The 23,420-nt window shown below is 41.5% G+C and overlaps 1 protein-coding gene across 1 annotated transcript in view; it reads right to left on the bottom strand.

The window, feature by feature from the left end:
- COL11A2 (collagen type XI alpha 2 chain) overlaps positions 1–23,420 on the bottom strand; it is a 95,557-nt gene that overhangs the window by 23,330 nt on the left and 48,807 nt on the right. The window contains exons 10-37 of the mRNA XM_040406424.1: positions 22,639–22,680; positions 22,227–22,289; positions 22,065–22,139; positions 21,698–21,784; positions 21,555–21,611; positions 18,359–18,412; positions 17,220–17,273; positions 17,071–17,124; positions 16,931–16,984; positions 15,249–15,302; positions 15,118–15,162; positions 14,671–14,724; positions 14,547–14,591; positions 14,355–14,453; positions 14,216–14,269; positions 13,138–13,182; positions 11,658–11,711; positions 8,038–8,082; positions 7,887–7,940; positions 7,085–7,192; positions 6,944–6,997; positions 6,803–6,856; positions 6,147–6,191; positions 5,946–5,999; positions 5,220–5,264; positions 4,958–5,011; positions 2,151–2,204; positions 1,991–2,044 (exon numbers count right to left, since the gene is read on the bottom strand). Of these exons, the coding sequence (XP_040262358.1) occupies positions 1,991–2,044; positions 2,151–2,204; positions 4,958–5,011; positions 5,220–5,264; positions 5,946–5,999; positions 6,147–6,191; positions 6,803–6,856; positions 6,944–6,997; positions 7,085–7,192; positions 7,887–7,940; positions 8,038–8,082; positions 11,658–11,711; positions 13,138–13,182; positions 14,216–14,269; positions 14,355–14,453; positions 14,547–14,591; positions 14,671–14,724; positions 15,118–15,162; positions 15,249–15,302; positions 16,931–16,984; positions 17,071–17,124; positions 17,220–17,273; positions 18,359–18,412; positions 21,555–21,611; positions 21,698–21,784; positions 22,065–22,139; positions 22,227–22,289; positions 22,639–22,680 (1,611 nt within the window). The remainder of the gene's footprint in view (positions 1–1,990; positions 2,045–2,150; positions 2,205–4,957; positions 5,012–5,219; positions 5,265–5,945; positions 6,000–6,146; positions 6,192–6,802; positions 6,857–6,943; positions 6,998–7,084; positions 7,193–7,886; positions 7,941–8,037; positions 8,083–11,657; positions 11,712–13,137; positions 13,183–14,215; positions 14,270–14,354; positions 14,454–14,546; positions 14,592–14,670; positions 14,725–15,117; positions 15,163–15,248; positions 15,303–16,930; positions 16,985–17,070; positions 17,125–17,219; positions 17,274–18,358; positions 18,413–21,554; positions 21,612–21,697; positions 21,785–22,064; positions 22,140–22,226; positions 22,290–22,638; positions 22,681–23,420) is intronic.

A 23,420-nucleotide genomic window follows, 5' to 3' on the forward strand; every position in this document is an offset into this window, starting at 1 on the left:
ACCCAGAGCACCGGACCGCTTGCTGCGGCGGTACCAAGTATGTCACACCCTGCAGTGATTATGCCAGGGCCGGCACGGCCCACCAGAGGGTTCACCCCTAGGCCTATGGGGCCAATACCTATTAGGGGCCCCTTTACCCTGCAGCTACCCCCTGATACAGTCATGTGGGCCCATCCTCCTGTAGAGGAATACTACAGAAGATACCTCCCTGCAGAGCCAAGTAGCTACAATATGCCACTGTGATCAGCCTGCTAGGCCCTTGATTTATTTCTTCAGAAGGTGATGTTAACCCTTCCAGGACAGGAGTCCTATGTTGCTGGCCCTTTGTTGCAGCTGCCAGTTTGTCCACGGCCCAGTGGTAGGTGTTGACCACTGAAATCATAAAGTCAGCAAGGCCACGTTTGTTTCCAGGACCTCCTGCCTGCTTTTGTTACCCCACACCAAGTTGTGCCTGTTCCTTTGTTGCACCTTTTACCCTTCACCCCCTTTTCAGGTTGATCAGGGGTATTACAGCCCTTGTCTTTGCTGTCCATTTTATTGTGCAACCTGTTACTAAGGAACCGTGCCCGGAGACAGACTCAAAAGTACCTGAGCCTCTGAGATTCTTACTGTTTTAAAGGTATTGTGCCCAGAGATGGACTCCACCGCATGAGAGCCTCTGTGATTTAATAAGAAATAACCTGGGTACGGACTCATGTTTGTTATTTGAGCCTCCAAGAACTTTTATACCGTTTTCTACTGTTTTATCATGGACTTATTCATTGTCATGGACTATCCTGGTTATAATGTTCCGCTGTGCCAGGTCAGCGCCCCCGTTCCATTCATTATCCTGAGAGAAGAGAACGACGCCCCTTGTCACCACACTTCACTTTTGCCAATTGGACCTGATGTAAATGTAAATGCAGATGAATTACATGTATGTATGCCTGCATGTCTCTATTTTCTATTTCAGGTAGAGATTCCAGTTGGGCGACCCATGATGGAGTACGAGGTCGTACTCAGCTTAAAGCAGTGGGGTATGTAGTATACGGGAGTTGTAATACCCGTCACTACCAAAGTGTCACTTGGTGTGCTGTCGTCCCTCCTAATTATGGGGAAATTGTTGTATGCCAGTTTTATAAAATGTAATGTAATGTGTGTATTTCCCTGTCACTGAAACTTGCACTTACAGGCCGGCTAGGGGTGTCATTCCAGCTCTTAGGCATTAGAGGGAGCTAGGGAGCCCTAGTTTATATAAGGGCCAGACAAGGAAGGGAAAGTCAGTGTAACCTGATCTAGTGTGGAGTGCAGAAGTCAGTCTAGACCACAGCTCAGAAGTTTCTAGAGCCTGAGGAAGTTTCCAGAAGCTGAGAGAGACAGAGGCAAAGATCAGGAAAGCAAGAGGTACTCAGAAAGACAGAGGAGGTACTTATTAAAGCTATAGCCAAGGAGATAAAGCCAGAACTAGGTTAATGGGCCTTGGTGAAGATATGCTGTATTCCAGGATCAGACAGAATTAGAGTGCAAGCTCCTTTGCTGCAAGTCCTGTGTTCAACACTCTGTAATTACCCTGCTGTACTGAATTGCCTGCATCGACCGAATTGCAAAATCGACTGTATGCTGAGGAACTGCGTTTCCAATATTGTCTCTGCCTGCAAACTACTAAAAGTTGAAGTTCTGTTTTAACACCACGTTTCCTCAAATTATTCCTGCATCCGCAAACGGCGTGCCACCGTTTACTTGGCACTGGCGTCACGAACTATTTCTACCTATACCTGCCCTTGCAGAGAGTCAGCTGTACCAGGTTAGTGTATATTGCACTACATCACCCAGAAACACCTACTGCACACAACTTGAGTACGCTGCAAGGAGCTTTAGAATTAGCAAATCTGCCATCATTAAAAAGATTAAAAGAAGCTTATCTTGTAAGAGTTGTTATGTGAATTTCTTTTCTTGAACCATAGGGTCACTTTAAGAGAGATGTATAAGAATATGTGCTGATATACCATACCTGTGGTCCCACAACACCAGGAGGTCCTGTAGTTCCCACTTTACCTTGGAAACCCTACATAAAAAACAAGATATTATATGATATGATAGTAATGTGATAGATCTAAATGGTACTGTCAGAGGCTTGTATAGCATACCCCACAAGAAACCCCAATACTCACCACTTCTCCTCTCTGTCCAGGATGTCCTGGGATCCCATCTTTTCCTGGAGGGCCCTTTACAAGAAAAAGAAGTAGAAGAAATTACTTAATTGTCCTCTCGATTACCCTCAGTGATCAGTTTTTTCTTATTAAGGCTCTAATCACTCTGGTGAAGTATTCAATTTTTACGGGATACATGATATTATGTATCTATAGTAACCAACTATGGCAGATGATCCTTTTTCTATCTGAGTACTTTCTGTTTCTTGGCATTGTACTGATTATGTTATCCTAAGTAAGAAACATTACAGAAGGTGGTTTATAGTTTAAAATATATATGTTATAAAAGGACATACCAAGAAATAATGGTGGTCATTTTTTGAGACCGGCATTTTAGACGCCAGTCTTAATACCCCTTGCACTGGCACATGATGCCGGCCTAAATCTATTCCAGCTCCCTTGCTGGCGTTAATTTAGATAATTTTCTATGCCTAAAAACAGACATAGAAAATGATAAATGAGATGGGGCCTGCCCCCTCACGCCATGTCTAAAAAGGAATCGTGGCATGGGTGGGGAAAAGTGGCAGATTCAGCCGCAAATCCCCTTTGCGACTGAATCTGCAACAGATATACTGTATGCCAGAAACTGGCGTATATCTAAGAATAAATGACCCCCAATATGTGTGTGGAAATAATAATGTTCTCTAAATCTAAAACTGGAACAATTGCCATAGTAACATATGTGGCTGCTATGCGCACATCCTCCAGTCAAATAAGGCTGAGCTGCAATACCAAACATACAACCCACGAAGGAGCTGTGCCTGAATGAAAATAGTAGACCCCTTTCTCTCAGTCAATCCCTTTAATGTTAAAAATCACTTATTGTAAAAGGGATCTTAAACCCCAATAAACAGATTGTACTTTTTCTTCTACAGCATCTCTTCCTGCTTGGAGCTGCCTGTAGTCTGACTGTGTAGTCTGGACCGCCCCCTCACAGTGGAAAGGAGGCAGGTGGGGGAGGACCAGACATTACTAGCAGACTACTTCATGGCAACAACCGCTGTCTTTACCCACAGACCAATTCTAATCTAAACTGGGCTGTAAGATGGCTATTTATCAAATTGAAATCTGTCCCATCTGCCATATCATATATCAAGATAATAAAGGGGGGGGGGGGGGCAGTTTTCCTGTATAATTTGGTTCTCCTCTAAAAAAAAAGATTACTTCAGTTTACACTTGCCCTAGTTAGGGCAAAACCAAATTCTATGAGAAAATTAACCCCAACTCTTCTCCAAGACGAACTATTCCAGTAATGATACAATTCCGACTGCTCTGAAATCCCAGGAATTGAAGCAGCCTATATATTCAAGATAAAACATGCCTACTTGGCTGACAATTAATCAAATAGATTTGGTCTTATAGCTGCAATTGTCCAATTACCCTGTACACACGGTCTACAATGTAGGAACACTGGTCACCTCAGAACCAGAAGTAACTAGATTTTTAGTTGGGACTAGAAGTGATGAAAAAGGAGATAATATTTAAAGGGTTTTGCCTATCTTGTATTGATGGCATATCACCTCTGGGGCCCACTCCTATATCCAGAACAGGCCCCCCAAAATGAAGGAGAGGGCACCATGAATGTACGTGTGCTCCCATTCACTTCTATGATACCTCTGAAAAATGCCAAGTAAGCATGCTCAGCTATTTTTGGTGAGGTGAATGGAGAGCGCACTGGGCCACCTTTTCATTCACCATGCCTGACTGCCGGAACTCCCATAGTGGTGAAAGGAGGGCAGCCACACTTGAGTAATGTGTCCTCCTTCACTTGGGGGGGAGTCATGTTCTGGATATAGGAATGGGTCCTAGAGGTGGGACCTGCACTTATCTGACATTGGTGGCATGCCAATGTCTGAGATGGGAATAACCCTTTAGGTCTGGATAGTTTTACATAAACAGAGACCTCTGGGAAAAAACTTGGATGGACAGATGATCCTAATAGACTATATACACCCATAAAAAGGCCTCTAGCATGCTGCGCTATTACTAAGCAACAAAAAAAAAGGAGCGCTGCAGATACCTCATGGCAACTTTCACACAAACCATATTTCCATGTGGGTGCTGTCTGAATTTAGAACACACAGCACCCAGACTGAACACTAACTCATTAAATTCAATGGGTGTATTCACATGGGCAATTTTCCACAGAGACCAATATTTTATCTGCAAAACTAGCTGATTCTAGTAAATGGCACTCCATCTGTGTGGTCGATTTAAAAATATTGTCCATGTTTCCGGCCAGAATAGCTCTTTCATGAACAATCGTTAAGCTGACTGCAACATCTCCCAACTCCCTCCCTATTGCCCTATACACATACACGTTCTGTTCAGCCAAGTGTGTATGTGCCGTCAGTGGGGATAGAGAAAAACGCCGCTGCCAGACACCTCTGGTGGTGGCTTATGTCCTAGGAGAACAAAAGGCTTGGGTGAAAATATGCCATTCACCTTATGCTTCTCTCCCGGATATCATCTCTTGGGGGAGAGTTGGTAGCTTCCCATTTCCATTAGACTGTAGGCTGTACCTGCCATTTTTGGCGGGTTTGCCTGACTACACTGTAATGTCTATGGGGACCTTATGCCATAGTCCTTTGCTTAGACATGTGATGTGCGTAAAAGTGAGTCAGATCACTTGCATAGGTCAAAACTGGTTGTTTTAGGCAACTTTTATCCAAAATATATGGACACATGACTACATTAACAATACAGCCTAATGGTAGTCCATCGGACATTATGCAAAGTTGGTGGCAAGTTCTTTAAAATGTACTTACAGGGGGTCCTTTAGGCCCAGGGAACCCATTAGAGCCTTGTGGTCCAGGAAGACCCTGAAAAAGAAGAAGGCAACTTAGAGGAAATTCAGGAGGAAATAAATAATAATACATAATACATGTATCAATGATAAAAACAGGATAGAGCCAAGATGGAAAAGGGAGCAAAGCAGAAATATTAATATACAAGTGCAAAACTATGAGATGGTTATAAAGTATTTAAAAATGGATTATGACGATATGTTGGCTTTAGATCTGGACTTACTCTCTCTCCGAGTGGACCAGAAGGACCATCTCCTCCAGATGTACCCTAGAGTAGGGGACATAATAAGTCAGTATGTATTGGATATACAATTTTGGGCTGCACAGGTCACAGGCCAACAACATGACTACCTACACATATAATGTCACTGAGATGAACGCTGGAGTAATACTGAAGAACAACCATCACTGAATGTTCATTAATGGATGATAACACTTTGGGGAGGGCTACGATTTTGCCGTTAATTATTCTAGATTTCTGAGATGTAAACTACTTCTTCAGCTATGACTCTTGCCCACATTTTCAGTTTACAGAAATAAAGTTCAGGACAACTTGGATCATAAACCATCAATCAATTCAGAAAAGCTCTAACACAACACAACCCAAAATGTACATTGTGTTGTATGGATCTTTAGGGATTTTACCTACTTATCAGGCCAACCTATAGCATCAGGATTATAGGCAAATACTATCTTGGGTCTCCTTTAGATTTGACATTTTATCAGTTGACTTTGCTCCTTTGTTCGTTTCTTATTATTTGCTATTATATAACTGTAAAGTAAGTTGATTATTTTGTGCAATTTCACAAATTGCACTCGGGCAGGGGAGTATCTATAGGGTAGGCCCTACTCCTCATAAAAATCATTACATACATATACTATAGCTATACTTTACAGGCTGAATCATCACAATGATACAAACAAAAAACTGTTGATCTCATTCCACAACCTTTGGTCCTGATTTCCCTGTGGCGCCTCGGGGTCCTCTTTGACCTCTTGGACCCTGGGAATAAAAAAAGATAAATTATAAAAAGCTAAAATAAGGAAAGATCAAGATGATTATAGCAGGTTATCCGATATAAATATAAAAGGTTCAAAAGAGAAACTTTATATAGATGAGATGGAAAGGATTATTGAGCAAATTACTTACGGAGGGTCCTCTTTCTCCCCTCTGGCCTGATTTTCCAGAAAGACCCTAAAAATAAGAAGCAGAAAGCAAAACCTTATACATTAGCAATAACAATAAACTGTTAAAAGTTAAATTTTTCCCTTTTAACAGAATTTTGCGTTTCTTAATCTAAAGAGATGAAGGGAAGTGACGAGTACAAGTTTTTTATGATCAGTTTTCTTCATCTATAATGATTGTATGATTGTATTTTCCTAATACAAAACCCGAAATCCAGTTCATAGACATAGAAACTTAACTTTCTGACTGCCTGAAAGGACCACTAGAGGGAGCTGCAGAGCTCACTGCAAGCTCTTATTCCCCCCATAGTGGCAGCTCCAGGTTGCCAGCATGTTATGTTTGAAATCTCTTTCTACCGGAGATCTGGAGCTCTGCATCACAAAAACTACAAGATGATTAACACTGAGCCATAGCAATGGAATAATGATGCTCCATGACCAGTAAAAAATCAATTTTTTTTTTTTTATATATATATGATGTTTTTACAGAACTAATCTGGGCAGTGATATTAGCAAAGACTGATCAGGATAAGGAACGAGGCAAGTTCTAAGATGTCTAAAATGAATGTTGAGCATGAGAAAACCCTGGCATAGGTTTGAAAATATTAATAGTTATCATACCCGTGCTCCCTTCTCTCCATTGGCCCCTGGGAATCCTGGGAAGCCGAGAGATCCCTGTAACAACAGAAGGTAAGTAGACCATGAGTCACTGCCGTTATGGGCTCTGCAAACCCGTCATTTTCCCCTGTAACTCTCCTTCACCTTTGTCCCCTGTCGCCCAGGATATCCTGGCAGGCCGGGAACACCTAGTTTGCCCTGGAAGACAAAAAAATACATGTTTAATGGCTGCCTTATGTAGTACTATTTGATTGTGAACACGCACCAGACACAACCACATCTCACCTTCTCACCAATCAATCCAAGGGGTCCTGGATCACCAGAAGGACCAGATCTTCCCTTTGGGCCCTCAGACCCATCCTCTCCTCTAGACCCTGGGACTCCACCTTCACCCTAAAAAGAAATATTGGCAGTGGTTAACTCCACTCCTTCTAATGGGAGAACATGCAGACATGGGAGAGTCAACCATGCTTATGTATGAGGGAGTGAGGGGAGAATGCTCGTAAGCCAACAGCTTTTTAATGGGTATGGTCAGTCTAAAGCTACTTTCACACTGGCGTTTCTGGGTCCGCTTGTGAGATCCGTTTCAGGGCTCTTATAAGAGGCCCAAAACGGATCAGTTCGGCCCCAATGCATTCTGAATGGATAAGGATCCGTTCAGAATGCATCAGTTTGGCTACATTTGGTCCCCGTTCCGCTTTTGAGGCGGACACTAAAACGCAGCTTGCAGCGTTTTGGTGTCCGCCTGACGATGCGGAGCCAAGCGGATCCGTCCTGACTTACAATGTAAGTCAATGGGGACGGATCCGTTTTCACTGACACAATATGGTGCAATTGAAAACGGATCCGTCCTCCATTGACTTTCAATGTAAGTCAAGACGGATCTGTTTTCACTTAGACTTTTTTTTTAATGAATAATGCTAACGGATCCGTTATGAACGGACACAAGCATTTGCATTATCGGTGCAGATCCGCCTGTGCAGATACAAGACGGATCCGCACCGGACGCAGGTATGAAAGTAGCCTAAGCTCGATGTGATGTTTAAATATAATCATTGATTTTAGGCAAATATATTTTGACTTGTACCTTGTCACCCTTTACTCCCACATCTCCTTTGAATCCAGTGAAACCATCTTCACCCTATGCAAAACAATTGTAAGTGATCAGGAAGGAGGAACTAAATGGCTTGCAGCTATTGAGCAGACAATGGATAATTACAAATTAATCTATTTGTTACCTTTTCTCCCTTGTGCCCTTTAAGACCCCTGATTCCATCAACTCCCTGTAAAGACACAGACAAAAGAGTAAGCAAACATTCAGAAATGTCCAAATACACTACAGAATATAAGTATATTTTGGTCTGTTTATGTGATTTTTATATTTAATACTTGAAAGTATTCAAAGAAAGGTTTAATTTTCCAGAAATGGTACTGATATACACTGTGGTACATCAAGTTACATGGACTTCAGAAGAAAAGCAAACTTGAAACCATATTCAACTACATGTACTGCACTGCTCTCTACCTGTACTACATGTACTGTACTGCTCTCTACCTGTACTACATTTACTGCACTTCTCTCTACCTGTACTACATGTACTGTACTGCTCTCTGCCTGTACTACATGTACTGTACTGCTCTCTACCTGTACTACATGTACTGTACTGCTCTCTACCTGTACTACATGTACTGTACTGCTCTCTACCTGTACTACATGTACTGTACTGCTCTCTACCTGTACTACATGTACTGTACTGCTCTATACCTGACCTGTACTACATTTACTGCACTGCTCTCTACCTGTACTACATGTACTGTACTGCTCTCTACCTGTACTACATGTACTGTACTGCTCTCTACCTGTACTACATGTACTGTACTGCTCTATACCTGACCTGTACTACAATTACTGCACTGCTCTCTACCTGTACTACATGTACTGTACTGCTCTCTACCTGTACTACATGTACTGTACTGCTCTCAACCTGTACTACATGTACTGCACTGCTCTCTACCTGTACTACATGTACTGTTCTCTACCTGTACTACATGTACTGTACTGCTCTCCACCTGTACTACATGTACTGTACTGCTCTCTACCTGTACTACATGTGCTGTACTACTCTCTACCTGTACTACTTGTACTGTACTGCTCAGTACCTGTACTACATGCACTGTACTGCTCTGTACCTGTACTACATGTGCTGTACTACTCTCTACCTGTACTACATGTACTGTACTACTCTCTACCTGTACTACATGTACTGTACTGCTCTCTACCTGTACTACATGTACTGCACTGCTCTCTACCTTTACTACATGTACTTTACTGCTCTGTACCTGTACTACATGTACTGTACTGCTTTCTACCTGTACTACATGTACTGTACTGCTGTCTACCTGTACTACATGTACTGTACTGCTCTGTACCTGTACTACATATGCTTTACTGGTCTCTACTTGTACTACATGTACTGTACTGCCCTCTACCTGTACTACATGTACTGTACTGCTCTCTACCTGTACTACATGTACTGTACTGCCCTCTACCTGTACTATATGTACTGTATTGCTGTCTACCTGTACTACATGTACTGTACTGCCCTCTACCTGTACTAAATGTACTGTACTGCTCCATACAGGTGCTACATTTACTGTAATGCCCTCTACCTGTACTACATATACAGTTCTGCTCTCTACCTGTACTACATGTACTGTACTGCCTTCTATCTGTTCTACATGTACTGTACTGCCCTCTACCTGTACTACATGTACTGCACTGTTCTCTACCTGTACTATATGTACTACACTGCTGTCTACCTGTACTACATGTGGTGTACTGCTCTCTACCTGTACTACATGTACTGTACTGCCCTCTACCTGTACTACATGTACTGTATTGCTGTCTACCTGCACTACATGTACTGTACTGCTCCATACAGGTGCTACATTTACTGTAATGCCCTCTACCTGTACTACATATACAGTTCTGCTCTTTACCTGTACTACATGTGCTGTACTGCTGTCTACCTGTACTACATGTGCTGTACTGCTCTCTACCTGTACTACATGTGCTGTACTGCTCTCTACCTGTACTACATGTACTGTACTGCTCTCTATCTGTACTAAATGTACTGCACTATACCTGTAGTACATGTACTGTACTGCCTTCTACCTGTAGTACTTGTACTGTACTGCTCTCTGCCTGTACTACATGTACTGTACTGCCTTCAATCTGTTCTACATGTACTGTACTGCCTTCTACTTGTACTACATGTACTGTACTGCCTTCTACCTGTAGTACTTGTACTGTACTTCTCTCTGCCTGTACTACATGTACTGTACTGCCTTCAATCTGTTTTACATGTACTGTATTGCTCTCTACCTGTACTACATGTACTGTACTGCTCTCTACCTGTACTACATGTTCTGTACTGCTCTCTACCTGTACTACATGTACTGTACTGCCTTCAATCTGTTTTACATGTACTGTACTGCTCTCTATCTGTACTCCATGTACTGTACTGCTCTCTACCTGTACTACATGTACTGTACTGCTCTCTACCTGTACTACATTTTCTGTACTGCTCTCTTCCTGTACTACATGTACTGTACTGCCGTCTATCTGTTCTACATGTACTGTACTGCCGTCTATCTGTTCTACATGTACTGTACTGCCGTCTATCTGTTTTACATGTACTGTACTGCTCTGTACCTGTACTACATGTACTGTACTGCTCTCTACCTGTAGTACATGTACTGTTCTGCTCTCTATCTGTACTCCATGTACTGTACTGCTCTATACCTGTACTACATGTACTGTGCTGCCTTCTACCTGTACTACATGAATTTATTTTTACTGTGCAAGATCCTGAAGAAGCTCCTGTCCTGAACATGTGTGATATGATTAACCAGCTCCCAAAAGCTGTTTCCAATGGCCATATACAGGTCTTGCTTTATCTGCATTAGGGTACTTTCACACTAGCGTTTAAGTTTTTTGGTATTGAGATCTGTCATAGGGGCTCAATACCGGGAAAAAAATGCTTCCGTTTTGTCCCCATTCATTGTCAATGGGGACAAAACTGAACTGAACAGAACAGAATGCTTTAAAATGCATCCCGTTCCATTTAGTTGCATTCCCAGACCGGAGAGCAAACTGCAACATGTTGTATTTTGCTTTCCGTCCTGGGATGCGGAGCAAGACGGATCCGGCATGACCCCCAATGCAAGTCAATGGGGACGGATTCGTTTTCTCTGCCACAGTCTGCCACAATAGAAAACTGATCCGTCCCCCATTGACTTTCAGTGGAGTTAATGATGGATCCGTCTTGGCAATGTTAAAGATAATACAACTGGATCCATTCATAACGGATGCAGATGGTTGTATTATTAGTGTTTTTGCTGGACCCTGCCGGATCCAGCAAAAACGCTAGTGTGAAAGTAGCCTTAGTTATCAGCTTGTTTGTTTTATTTTCGGTCAGGATATTTGAGACTTCGGAATCTGGTTTCCATTATTGGTCTTATCCGAGTTATAGTCTCAAAGCCACAACATTTTCAAGTAATTGATCTATGGCTCCAATTTGTTTTCAACATTTAGAGTTAGGGTTAATTTTTCTCCCCTTTACATGACACCAAATTAACAACTACCTCAATGGGGTTTAGTTTTTTTCATTCTACCAGACCTGTACAATATGAAATATATAGAAATAACATAGTTTACAAGTGATTTTAACCACACAAGTTGATCCTGCAGCAACATATAGTTACCTACAAACAAAGTATTTAATCACTATTTGTAAATTAGTCATATTTATTACAATTACAAACATCATGAATTCATCAATTTAATTTCTAGTACCTTTACACCTCGGGGCCCAGGATAACCAATTGAACCTTGTGGACCAGATGGACCCTGAAGAGATAAGAAGGAAGAAGGTATTACTGGGTGAAAGAGTATCTGTTATAAAGGTGTGAGGTTTTGGGGGCTCTTCAATGGCTCAGTGAACAAAAAGCAATCCCATTATGTTAATGGCATCGGCAGAACATTAACCGTTGGCCAAATTTGGCCAAAACAAAACTCTCAGTTGCCTGGTTTATGAGTAGGATGTAAAATTTACTTTAAACTACTTGCAGAGATTACTGATTAAACTCTACAATACCTGAAATGGACGGCTAACCATGTAATCACCATTTACACAATTGCAATTTAATTTGCAAGTGAAAAAAAAATTCTGACAATATGGATACATTTTGGAGCACATTCCAAAATTTATGAAGAGATCAGTAAAGGTGGTCCTACTACTAAGTACAAACAGTAAAGGTGGCCCTACTTATGAGACTAATGTCAACCAAACCCGCAGAAGTGGTCAACCAGCAAATTTTTAGATGTTCGGCCTACATCTGTTTGACAGATGTCATGGAATAAGAAGATCAGAGAACTTCCAGTTTCCCGATCAACATCCAACGGGCCTACTAGAGTGCCAGAAGATTCTCTGGTAGGCATAGGCTCTGATATGATAGTGGGCACAAAAGGTCCAGAAAAAAAAAAACATTCAGAGCTGCCTTTGGAGCCAATCTCATACTGTTAGGCCTATTGCACACGGACGTTTTTTTTTCCCGTTTACTGGACGTTTTTTGCGTTCCGTATACGGTCCGTATACGGAACCATTCATTTCAATGGGTCCGCAAAAAAAACGGAATGTACTCCGTATGCATTCCGTTTCCGTATTTCCGTTTTTCCGTTCCGTTTTAACATAGAACATGTCCTATTATTGCCCGCAAATCACAGTCCGTGGCTCCATTCAAGTCAATGGGTCCGCAAAAAAACGGAACACATACGGAAATGCATCCGTATGTCTTCCGTTTCCGTTCCGTTTTTTGCTGAACCATCAATTGCCCAGCCCAATTTTATCTATGTAATTACTGTATACTGTATATGCCATACGGAAAAACGGAACGGAAAAACGGAACAGAAACGGAAACACAACGGAAACAAAAAACGGAACAACGGATCCGTGAAAAACGGATCGCAAAACACTGAAAAAGCCATACGGTCGTGTGCAATAGGCCTTAAGGTCTAATTCTTTGAATCAATCCTATTAGACTTTACTAATAATATGTCTAAGGAACCCCAGTCTGACACTGTGCCCGATTCTTTGTTCTCAAGGGAGATAAGCTGCCGCTAAAGTTGTCTGGCAAAGGCTTATTCCACTGTCCCGACACACATGCACATTCAGCTGAACTGAGTATCTATGTATATAGGGCGGTTGGGATGAAGAGCTGTCGGCTGACAGAGGTATATGGCCATCTTTAGACGAGGTTACAGAAATCAAACCTACCTGGTTGCCTTTGAAGCCTCCAGGACCTTCTTTACCAGGATGACCCTAGAATTAAAAAAAAGATTTTAGGATAAATGTAAAGTATTATATTTCCTTTTGCAACCAAAACCTTTGTGCTAAATTTCTATGTTCCTTCAGACTTAATAGAAATAATACAGCAGTCACACATATGAAATCGCTCTGTGGTGGACATCTCTATTTTTAAATTAGGAAATACACTAGAAATGAATTAGGAGTTGGAGCTTTGTCACATATTGATCACATATTTCCTGTTCAACAATGAAATTAAAAGGCTCATGGAAAAACAGGAAATCCCATTTTATCTGAAATGTATTCTATAGAATACAACAGCCTATAGTGGTCAAAGAATGTAAATGTTTTCCTCAGAGAGAACATAGAATGCAACCTTTCACTGCATGCCGCCAAACAGGACCCTATCAGGCAACCAATTTGTACCTTAAAAATGATTGGGCCCTACAAGGAATAATGCAGAAGATATGGTTATCTCTATAGACATTAAAATAACTATGAATCCCTGAACAATCAGCAAGAAGGGCTGAAGAATATACACTATTTATGGTCATCATAACCTGTTCAGTCTTACATCTGTCATTACAAATGGTCTGTACACTGATTCTATAGAGTCTGCTAGTATCTAGCCAGGGATTTCCCTAAGATCTACTAAAGAGACTGAGATAAAAGCCTCTGTGACACTGTATGTTCCACTAAATGGACAAGATTCTTTGGGATGATTTTTGGTTCAAAATACAAAATGGCTTCTCAAAAAACATGAGGCCAAAAACATTGGAGAGAGGTTATTAATGACTTTACGAAAGAAAATTGCTGTACAATTGGTGCAAATTTTGGTACAAGCCTCATCTGCAGTGATCATTAGTTTATAATCTTCTGATGATGGTAAGCCAAAATTGGCCATTTTGACTAAATTGGCCATTTCGACCAACATTTATATTATGTATCTGGGCAACATAAGTACAAAAAAAAGCAAATTCAAACAAACAGAAATGCACAAAGAGAAAAGTAGACAGTATAATAAGTTACATGGCTAATATGTGCTTACAGGAGGTCCATCAGAGCCAGGGATGCCAGGAAGTCCAGGTTTTCCGTGTGGTCCCTGCAAGTAAGTATTTAATAATTAGATGCCATTTTAGAACCAACCATACACTTTTTCTGAAAGACTCCAAACAAACCATGCTTACACTCTCTCCTGGAGGTCCTTGAGCACCTTGTGGCCCTGAAAGTCCCTGTGTCCCTGGAGTTCCCTGTTGTCCTGGAGGGCCAGGTTCACCTTGTGGGCCCTAAAAAAAGAAAGGAATTGCACTTTTACCTATGCCAGTCTTGTCACCCTCGTCATCCTTCATAATGAGTGTAAAGAGGATAATTTAACTTACCAGGTTTCCTTTTGGTCCCCCAGATCCATCCATACCTCTTACACCCTGCAGAGACAAGAAAGGTGTTACTATGGCAAGCACTCATCATAATATACAGAGGATGAAAAATTTAGGAGCTACTCACATGTGGGCCAGGAATACCAGGTGGGCCTTTGGGTCCTAGTAAACCTCTGACACCCTAAAGAAACAAAAAGATGACAACTTATTACAGCATAAACACACAGTTTATTTCCTGTATTGTGATATCATGTAGAATTGAGGTGATATCATGTAGAATTCACTACATGGTCTGGATGAGCTATATCAGCTACGATGGTGAGCGTTCACGACTATCTTACCAAGAAATGAGGATCATAGTTCATACGCATAAGATACAGGAATATGTCAGAAATGTAGATATTACTTATTAAGCACAAACATATCATAACAGGCTAGTTGACATTGCAAAAAGACTTTCTAATCTTGACATCTCAAAAAAATTATAGAAGATAATTGCCCTTGTAGACTAAATATCTGCTTCCAGAAACTGTGCATAATTGATTACGAAAAAAGGTATAATAAATTTTCTTACTGGTTCACCGGGAAGTCCACGTTGTCCAACATCTCCATCACTTCCCTGAGAGATATAAAAATGAAAACATCAGATTCTGATCAAAGTATAAAGTGACATGGTACCCTAAGAGTACCAAAGTATGTACTCACCCTCTCTCCGTCTTCTCCTATTGGCCCCAAAGGACCCTGAGCTCCAGAATCTCCCTACAAAAACAAGATATTTCTTATCAGTTGGCCTGTAAACTTTTTGATCAAATAGTATTTTTTATAGTAGTACTTATTGAGTGACAGTCCTTGGCAGTATTATTATTATTTTTTGTTTACTCAAACGACACACTAATTGAAGAAAATTAGATACTGCTTTTTGTATTGTGTGCTTCTAGTGGTTCATAAAATTTCCAGTTTTGATAGGAAAGGTTCTGACAAGTTTTAAAACTAAAAAATAAACAGTAAAATGTTACATAGATGGAAAAAAATAAGATGTAAGTGGCCACAAAGGTTACATTATCCAAGAGCAATATTTTAGGAATATTTTCATAGAAAATCCAAAATTTACACCATGAAATCATTTCGCTATAAGACTATTTCTAGCAAAACTCTTCATTTTTCCCTTTTCAGGCACAATTGCCGAGAGTGTCATGAAGAAGGCTTCTTCTTTTATTCAAGATATTTTTGAAGAAAAGGAGGATTTTTTAGGAAAATAACTAGGGAACTATTTAAGGCTATGTTAAATCAGATCACTTTGGTGTTAGGATTTTGTTGATCTGGATTATCTATCTATACAAAGTACTTTTATACAAGTGAGATTTTTTCCACAGAGATGAAAAAAATTGTGGAGTGATCACCCTCATCAGTTGTACATGGACATACCTTATCCCGCCTTTACCCAGGGCACTTTTGTTGCATTTATTATGTGTGTTTCTGCTATCACATACTGTATGTCCACTCACAAGATGAATTTTTGTTTAAAATATTTTAGTCACCTTGTTTGCTTTTATGAATTTGCACATGTCACTTTTTTGCCAATTGAATTTACACGTGCCAGTTTTCTCAAATTTTTTCTCTCCCTTTACTGTAATCTGTGCGCAGTACATTAAAAAACATAGAAACATAGAATGTGTCGGCAGATAAGAACCATTTGGCCCATCTAGTCTGCCCAATATACTGAATACTATGGATAGCCCCTGGCCCTATCTTATATGAAGGATGGGCTTATGCCTATCCCATGCATGCTTAAACTCCTTCACTGTATTTGCAGCTACCACTTCTGCAGGAAGGCTATTCCATGCATCCACTACTCTCTCAGTAAAGTAATACTTCCTGATATTACTTTTAAACCTTTGCCCCTCTAATTTAAAACTATGTCCTCTTATAGAAACAATTGTATATTGTCTGCCATTGACATTTTTGTACACAACTGTATTAAAAATGCAGTTACTTATGCTGTTCTACACTGCTTATGCTGTATTCCAGTCAAATATTTGCCAATATTTTGCCACCATTGTGGCATACTTTGACTATTAAAAGGTATAGGCACATTGGCTTATACACTGGATTTTTCCAGCCAATACCCAAAAAGTTCACCACAAGTATGGCGTCAGTCAAACCTAAGATGTAAAGAGATTGTTTAAAAAAAAATCTCCAAATGTGAACCATTGATAATGGACTAATTTAACTATAGGAGGCCACATCATTAAAATAACTTTTGCGAGAGCAATGCATATGTTAATCCTCATGAGATGTTAGGTAAAAGAAACCGTACTTTAGAAACTAAAGCGTGTCATACCTGTAAATTACAAAATTGTTACATGAAAACTAATGGATTAACTTACCCGATGACCTTTTTCTCCTGGCAGTCCAGGCAGTCCATCAAAGCCACGCTCACCCTAAAACAGAAGCAAAGATTATTACAATATTCGGTGGCACGGCAGAACAGAGATGGCATCATCCGGGTCAAATATAAAATATTTACCTTACTACCAAATTCACCAGGCAGACCACGAGCTCCGTCAGCACCAGAACGACCCTAAGACAAGATAATGTGTTAGAGAACACGTACAAGACTTCGAAGACTGTACACTTCTGTTTATTGAAATCGAAGAGATTTGTCAGACTCCTTACCCTTCTTCCTGGTTTTCCTGGAGGTCCAGACAGTCCTTGTGGTCCTCTTAGGCCCTAGAAAAGTTGAGAAAACTCTTAGGTAGGGAGAGTGGGATCCCCCATTATGGTGCCCAGTTTTCCTAATAAGACATATGGATAGGAGTTGCGTTTGAAGATGTAAGAGAACATAAACTTTGGAAAGTATAGCAATTTTGACCACCATCAACCAATCAAATCGCAAGAACAATAATGAAAGGATTGGACCAAACTGCAGCTAATCTAAGTATGGCCAATAACAATGAAGTCGACCAAACTCTCTGGTTTTCGTAACTGGCCAACTATCTGTATGGGGTTGTGCAGATAGTCCCCTGAGTCATGGGAGAGAATAAATGGGCATGATGAATTTCAACACCTGATCCTTTTGTTCTTAATGGAGGAGTCTGGCAGTGGCTTACTCCCGTATCCCCATTGGGAACACATGTGATTGGCAGTTATGAATGTGCATATGTTGGGAAGAATAGCTATAGGCCAAATGAGCAAGCTTTCTCTTTTTGAATTTTTTTTTTTTATGGAAGGGTCTCCCAAAAATAAGTTGATCATAGGATGGCCACCTGCTAGGACCCTCAGTAGTAATCTGCAAGGGAACCAAGCAGCAAGTGATCAATTCCCTTGCAGCACCACCACAGGGGGAATGAAGCATTATATAATACCCAGGCTTTCCATATAATGAACAGACATGTTGGGTCCTCCTCTATCTACTAAGAATGCCTAATAGTTTTCCTAAACCAGAGAACACCATGATTCATTTATTTTCATAAAGCTGGCCATTCACATTAGATATGTGTATAGTGGCCTCCTGACTCTCCCAGATGGTAAAATTAGGCAGTTGGATTTCTACTGTCCAATCCTTATAGTCTCTGAAAGACAAGCTGCTGCTTGAGGTGTCTGACAGTGGCTTTCTACGTTTGGCCGAGCGAGCATGTATGAGAGAATCGGGAGCCAAGTGAGCATTCCATCGACAGTTATTTCATGTATATGACCGCCCTACATTACAATTTAGGACACTGATGCCTATCTCACTTGTGGCAAATAGATAAACTGATCTTGTTCGTCCGATGTAAGAATATTACAACGCAATGTCTTTGTGCTTACTTAATTACCTGAGGACCTATATCTCCTTGATCACCCTTTAATCCAGGACTTCCTGGTGCTCCCTGAAAAAAAAGAAAAGAAAAATATAACACATAAAAAGTACAACACAAAAAACTGTAAGCTATGTTTCCATATGAATAAAATCTACTACAGCATGAATACTTCCAGGTCATGATGAGGAACCGATCATGCCTGATCATTGGCCACTTGACAGAAATGTAACTACCGGTATATCCCTGTTTTGCCAGGTTGGAATGGTGATAGTTGGATCCAGGGGCGTAGCTATAGGGGAAGCAGGGGAAGCAGCTGCTTTGGGGCCCTGACCCAGAAGGGGCCCATCCAGGAGGAGGAGGACTAAAAGATTTTGTCAGAGCCTCCTCAACAGTATTACACAATGAAAATATATACAGTGACAGTATAGACCAGAGGTGGGCAAACTTTTTGACTCGTGGGCCACAATGGGTTCATATATTGGACCCAGGGGCCTGACCAAGAGTAGATGGATTGGGTGTTTGTGTGAATTAATATAAATTAAATTTAAATTTCGTAACATTAAAGGTTTAGTTTAATTCAAGGTAGAAAAGCATAAAAAGTTATTGTACGAAACTTTTATGCAATATATTTATTTCATAACATAGTATATACTGTATAACTTACCTTCAATTTTAGTGGGAACAGTGTTGTTGGTCTCCCTATTTTGCTAAGGCATCAAAGTCTGGAGTTAGCTTTGTTGTTGCAAATCGCAGAATAGATACTGTGCCAGCCCCCATAGTGCCCTCCATAATGTGCCAGTATATAGGGCACCCATAGTGCTTCCCCTCTTTTCCATAGTGGCTCCAATAGTGCTTCTCCCTCTTCTCCATAGTGCCCCCCCCCATATTTTGGCAGTATATAGGGCCCTCATAGTGCTTCCGCTCTTCTCTATAGTGGCTCCCATAGTGCTTCCCCCTCTTCTCCATAGTGCCCCCTCATATTTTGGCAGTATATAAGGCCTCCATAGTGCTTACCCTCTTCTCCATAGTGACCCCATAGTGCTTCCCCTCTTCTCCATAGTACCAATCCATATTGTGCCAGTATATAGGGCACCAACCCCCTTTCTTGCCACAGTATACTATAAATAATAAAAACAATAAACACATATACTTACCTTATTCCGCTGTCAGTGATGCGATGCAGACCTCTTCTGGCATGTGTCCCGCTCTGAACGGCTCAGGCGGCGTGATGACGCCATCGCGCCACCTGCACTGGCCTCTGATAGGCTACAGGCACTAGGCCTGTAGTCTATTAGAGGAACAGGCAAGGGAGACGCATCCTGAGGACGGCGATACAGATGAATATGGAGATGAGCGCTTCTGCAATGGAAGCGCTCATCTCCACTCCTGCTGCCTCTGGACAGCTCTGCGGGCCAGATAAAAAGGTCCGCCGGGCAATAGTTTGCCCATCACTGGTATAGACAGTGTAGAAAACGGATGGAACAGCTGCCATGCCTGGTCTGAGAGAGCATTCAAAAATTTGCAGTGGGGCGCAGTCATTTCTAGCTACGCCACTGGTTTCATCATTCATACTAACAATCCGACGAACAACTGATCACCTGAGTTCTGGCTGATACTAATCTTATGTGTATGGCCAGTTTGGGTTTTTTAATGATATTTGTCCAAGTCAAGAAGTTCTACCTAGTGAAAGTCCAGTCTTCTATGGTCATACTGAATTACTGGCAAATTATTATAAATTTTTAAAGGGATTGTGCACTCATTTTATGTTGAAGGCCAATCCAATCCGGGTTGTCGTGCTCCGCCTTCCAGGGTGTATGCGGAGCGGTATACCACCAGAGCGCCTGGTGGGCATTCTCTAGCCACAGCTCCTGTCGCACCCGGAGCTCGAGCTCCTTCACCCAGGAGGGGCATCCGTGGGGCCAGTAATGTCTGCCAACGCTGGTCCTCGCTGGGGAGTCTCTCGCCCCGCCGACAGTGTACGCCCTCCAAGGCCTCATACCAGATGCCTTTCTGGACTGTATCCCGATCGATCAGGTCCTCCTCCTCGTATAGTGACGCTGTTTGGTTACAAACTGGTTCCATACTGCTGTAGCCAGGGGCACTGTACGGGGACAAGAGTTGTCTTAAATTTTGTAAATTCACGAACGGTGTCTCCGAGCTGCTTCTCCTTGCACTAGGATGCTATCCCACTGCTGCCACCACTGTAACGGATCTCCTGGCACCCCAACTGGGTACCTCCATTGATGGATGCTCCTAGTGCTTCCCGAGGGCTCCAAGCACTCCACTTGACACCGTAAGCACTGCCGACTCCACAAACTGCCGCAGCTTGGTTGGGATCTCGACGTCTTCTACCCACCCTGGACCTACGACATGGCTTCCAGGTTCCAGTGGGTGAACAGCTCTTCCTTCAGAGAGCGAGGCAGGAACAAGCTCTCAAAAGAGCTCAGGGATTATAGCCAGGGGAGTATACAGCGTATAGATTCCCGAGTGTAGATGCAGCCTTTTCCCCACACACATGAGACGAGGCTCTATGTTGAGGGTAAAACAGGAACTCTTTAACTCTACATGTCAGCCTTTTATGCAGGTCTTCCAGCAAGGGACACTCCCCTGGGGACCTTGTGGAAGACTGAGACAGTTTTTACATTAGCCAATCACATGCATTTACACTACAGTATGGAAACACTCCCAGCAATTGTACACCCCCCCCCCCTGTCTGTGATACAATTAACAAACACAATGGGCTCTGCCTGTGATACAATTAACAAACACAATGGGCTCTGTCTGTGATACAATTACCAAACACAATGGGCTCTGCCTGTGATACAATTACCAAACACAATGAGCTAACTAAATCACTCACAGGCAGAAAACACAAATTTTTCCCCAAAACACAGAAAACACCCCAAAGCCCCACATATCCCCATAAATTATATATCCCTGGATAGCTCTGATCTGGGTGAACAACATATCTAGAAATCACCCAGATCCGAGCAGGGGTTCCAGAATTCCATGGAAGTCACATTTGACCGACCGCAAGCATGGCTTTCCTACCCAAAACAGTTCTACAGATTTAGGCTGTGCGGCCGGTCTACCTTCTCCTTCAAAGTTTTAGTATATGGGCCATAATCTTGAGGAAAAACAGGCCCCTCCAAAACCCAGTGGCGAGGTTATTTCCGCCACAACCATATATAAATTCCATGTCATAACTTACCAAGGGTCCAGATCGTCCAGTGTAACCCATTGGTCCAGGAGGCCCACGCAAAGCCAACTGCAAAAACAACATGTAATTAGTTCATTCCATACGGCAACTTTCAGAAAATTCACAAATTTGATCTTGAATTGGATAAGTCTTACCCTGGCCTGCTGCAAAATGGCTGCTGCTTGAGCTTCCTGTGCAGCAACTACCGGCCCCTTGTCACCACCACCAGCCCCAAAACGGAACTATGACAGAAAATTTAGAACTTATGACATATTGTGGTAACAGAATATTTTTTTATCAATAACAGAATTTTTCATGCTCAAGCAAAATGTTCATATTCTTCACAAAATGTGCTTGGGTAATTGATCACATTTTAAGCTGCTGAGAAAAACCGTTTTACAAATATATTTAAAATAAGACAGAAATAGTAAGCCATTTTGTACTTTCCACTTTGGCTGGCATCATATTCTTAACTTCAAAATTGCAAATTTTCTACTCTACACAAAAGTAATGAAAACTTACAGGAAGCATAACAGAGCTACCGGGCTGTCCTGGCAATCCATTGGCTCCTGATAGACCAGCTCTGCCTGGGGGACCCTAAAATTTTAAAATAAAATAGTTTATATACTGTTAGGTGTAATAAATGCATCACATTTATTGGGAACCTCTTTTGGATCTTCATACCCTTTCTCCGGGGTCACCAACAGGTCCAGGGTGGCCATGTATTCCAGGGGGACCAGTCTGACCCTTTTTTTTTAATAAATGAAAAAGTCAATAAATGTGCAGATTACAACACAAAATACATCAGTAAACTTTATTAGATTAGTTTTATTATTATTTATCATTATTTTTTTCTTCTTTAGCTTTTTTCCTGTATGCCTTTTTATATTGTTGTTTTTTTTTTTCACTCATAGCAATAAAAAGATGAACAAAACTGATGTTTGTTTTTTCTGTGTAGTCTTCTTTGATGGCCTGACCTTTCCCTTTTCTGTAAGGACTCTTGGGTGTGAAAATGATGAACACAATAACATCATTGAACACATATGCTATTTAGCAGGTGTGTAGACAGCTTTGAAAATAAGAATATTATACATACTGCGGGTCCTTCAGGCCCTGGTGGACCTTCGACTACCATACCCTGGAAAAGAAAAAAAGCATGTCATGATCATATCATTATCAGCAATTTACCAAAATTACCACAATGAAAATTGGCCATATATTAGTAAAGTTGACATCAGAGGAGCACCAAGGATTGGTAATGATTTATTTACTTGCACACATAGGTGTAACCATATTATTTGCTGGGGGACAAATTGTCATTTTTTCAGCCTGTACTATCAGGAGTATAAGCAGGGGGCGGGCAGGACATGTGTCCCAGGTATCGGATCTCCAGGAAACAAGCCTTGGCAAAGGCAACAAACTGAATCTTTGGCCTGGGTGAAAGAAAGCCAACTGCGCTTCTCTGTATTATTAAAGGGGTTTCCCAATTTAGAAAACCCATGTTCATGTAATCTAGCGGTATTAGGGAATTTGAGGTTACTGAGGCAGGGTGCCAAATCTCTTAAAAGAGACCAGTCCTTTATGGAGACTTACTGGAAGTACTCCATGGTATGGTGAGTCTTATTGGCAATGCCCTATAGAAAACAAATATGCAAAGAGGTATCTCAAAAGAAAGCGAACCATCTCACCAGTGCTACCTATTGGAAGTGGCCCGCTATGAATCAAGATTTGACTTTTCAACAAGCCTTGGGATTTGGCAAGGGAAGGGAATTTGTGTTTAATAGAGAGGGCCTATCTGTTAAGGATCCTCTAGTTTTAGCCAGAGAGGAGATTGCTTACAAAAAGTGTCTCTCGCTCTGGAGGCCCTGACTGGCCCTG

Source organism: Bufo bufo, chromosome 8 (genome assembly GCF_905171765.1).
Source record: "Bufo bufo chromosome 8, aBufBuf1.1, whole genome shotgun sequence".
NCBI classification, from domain to species: domain Eukaryota; kingdom Metazoa; phylum Chordata; class Amphibia; order Anura; family Bufonidae; genus Bufo; species Bufo bufo.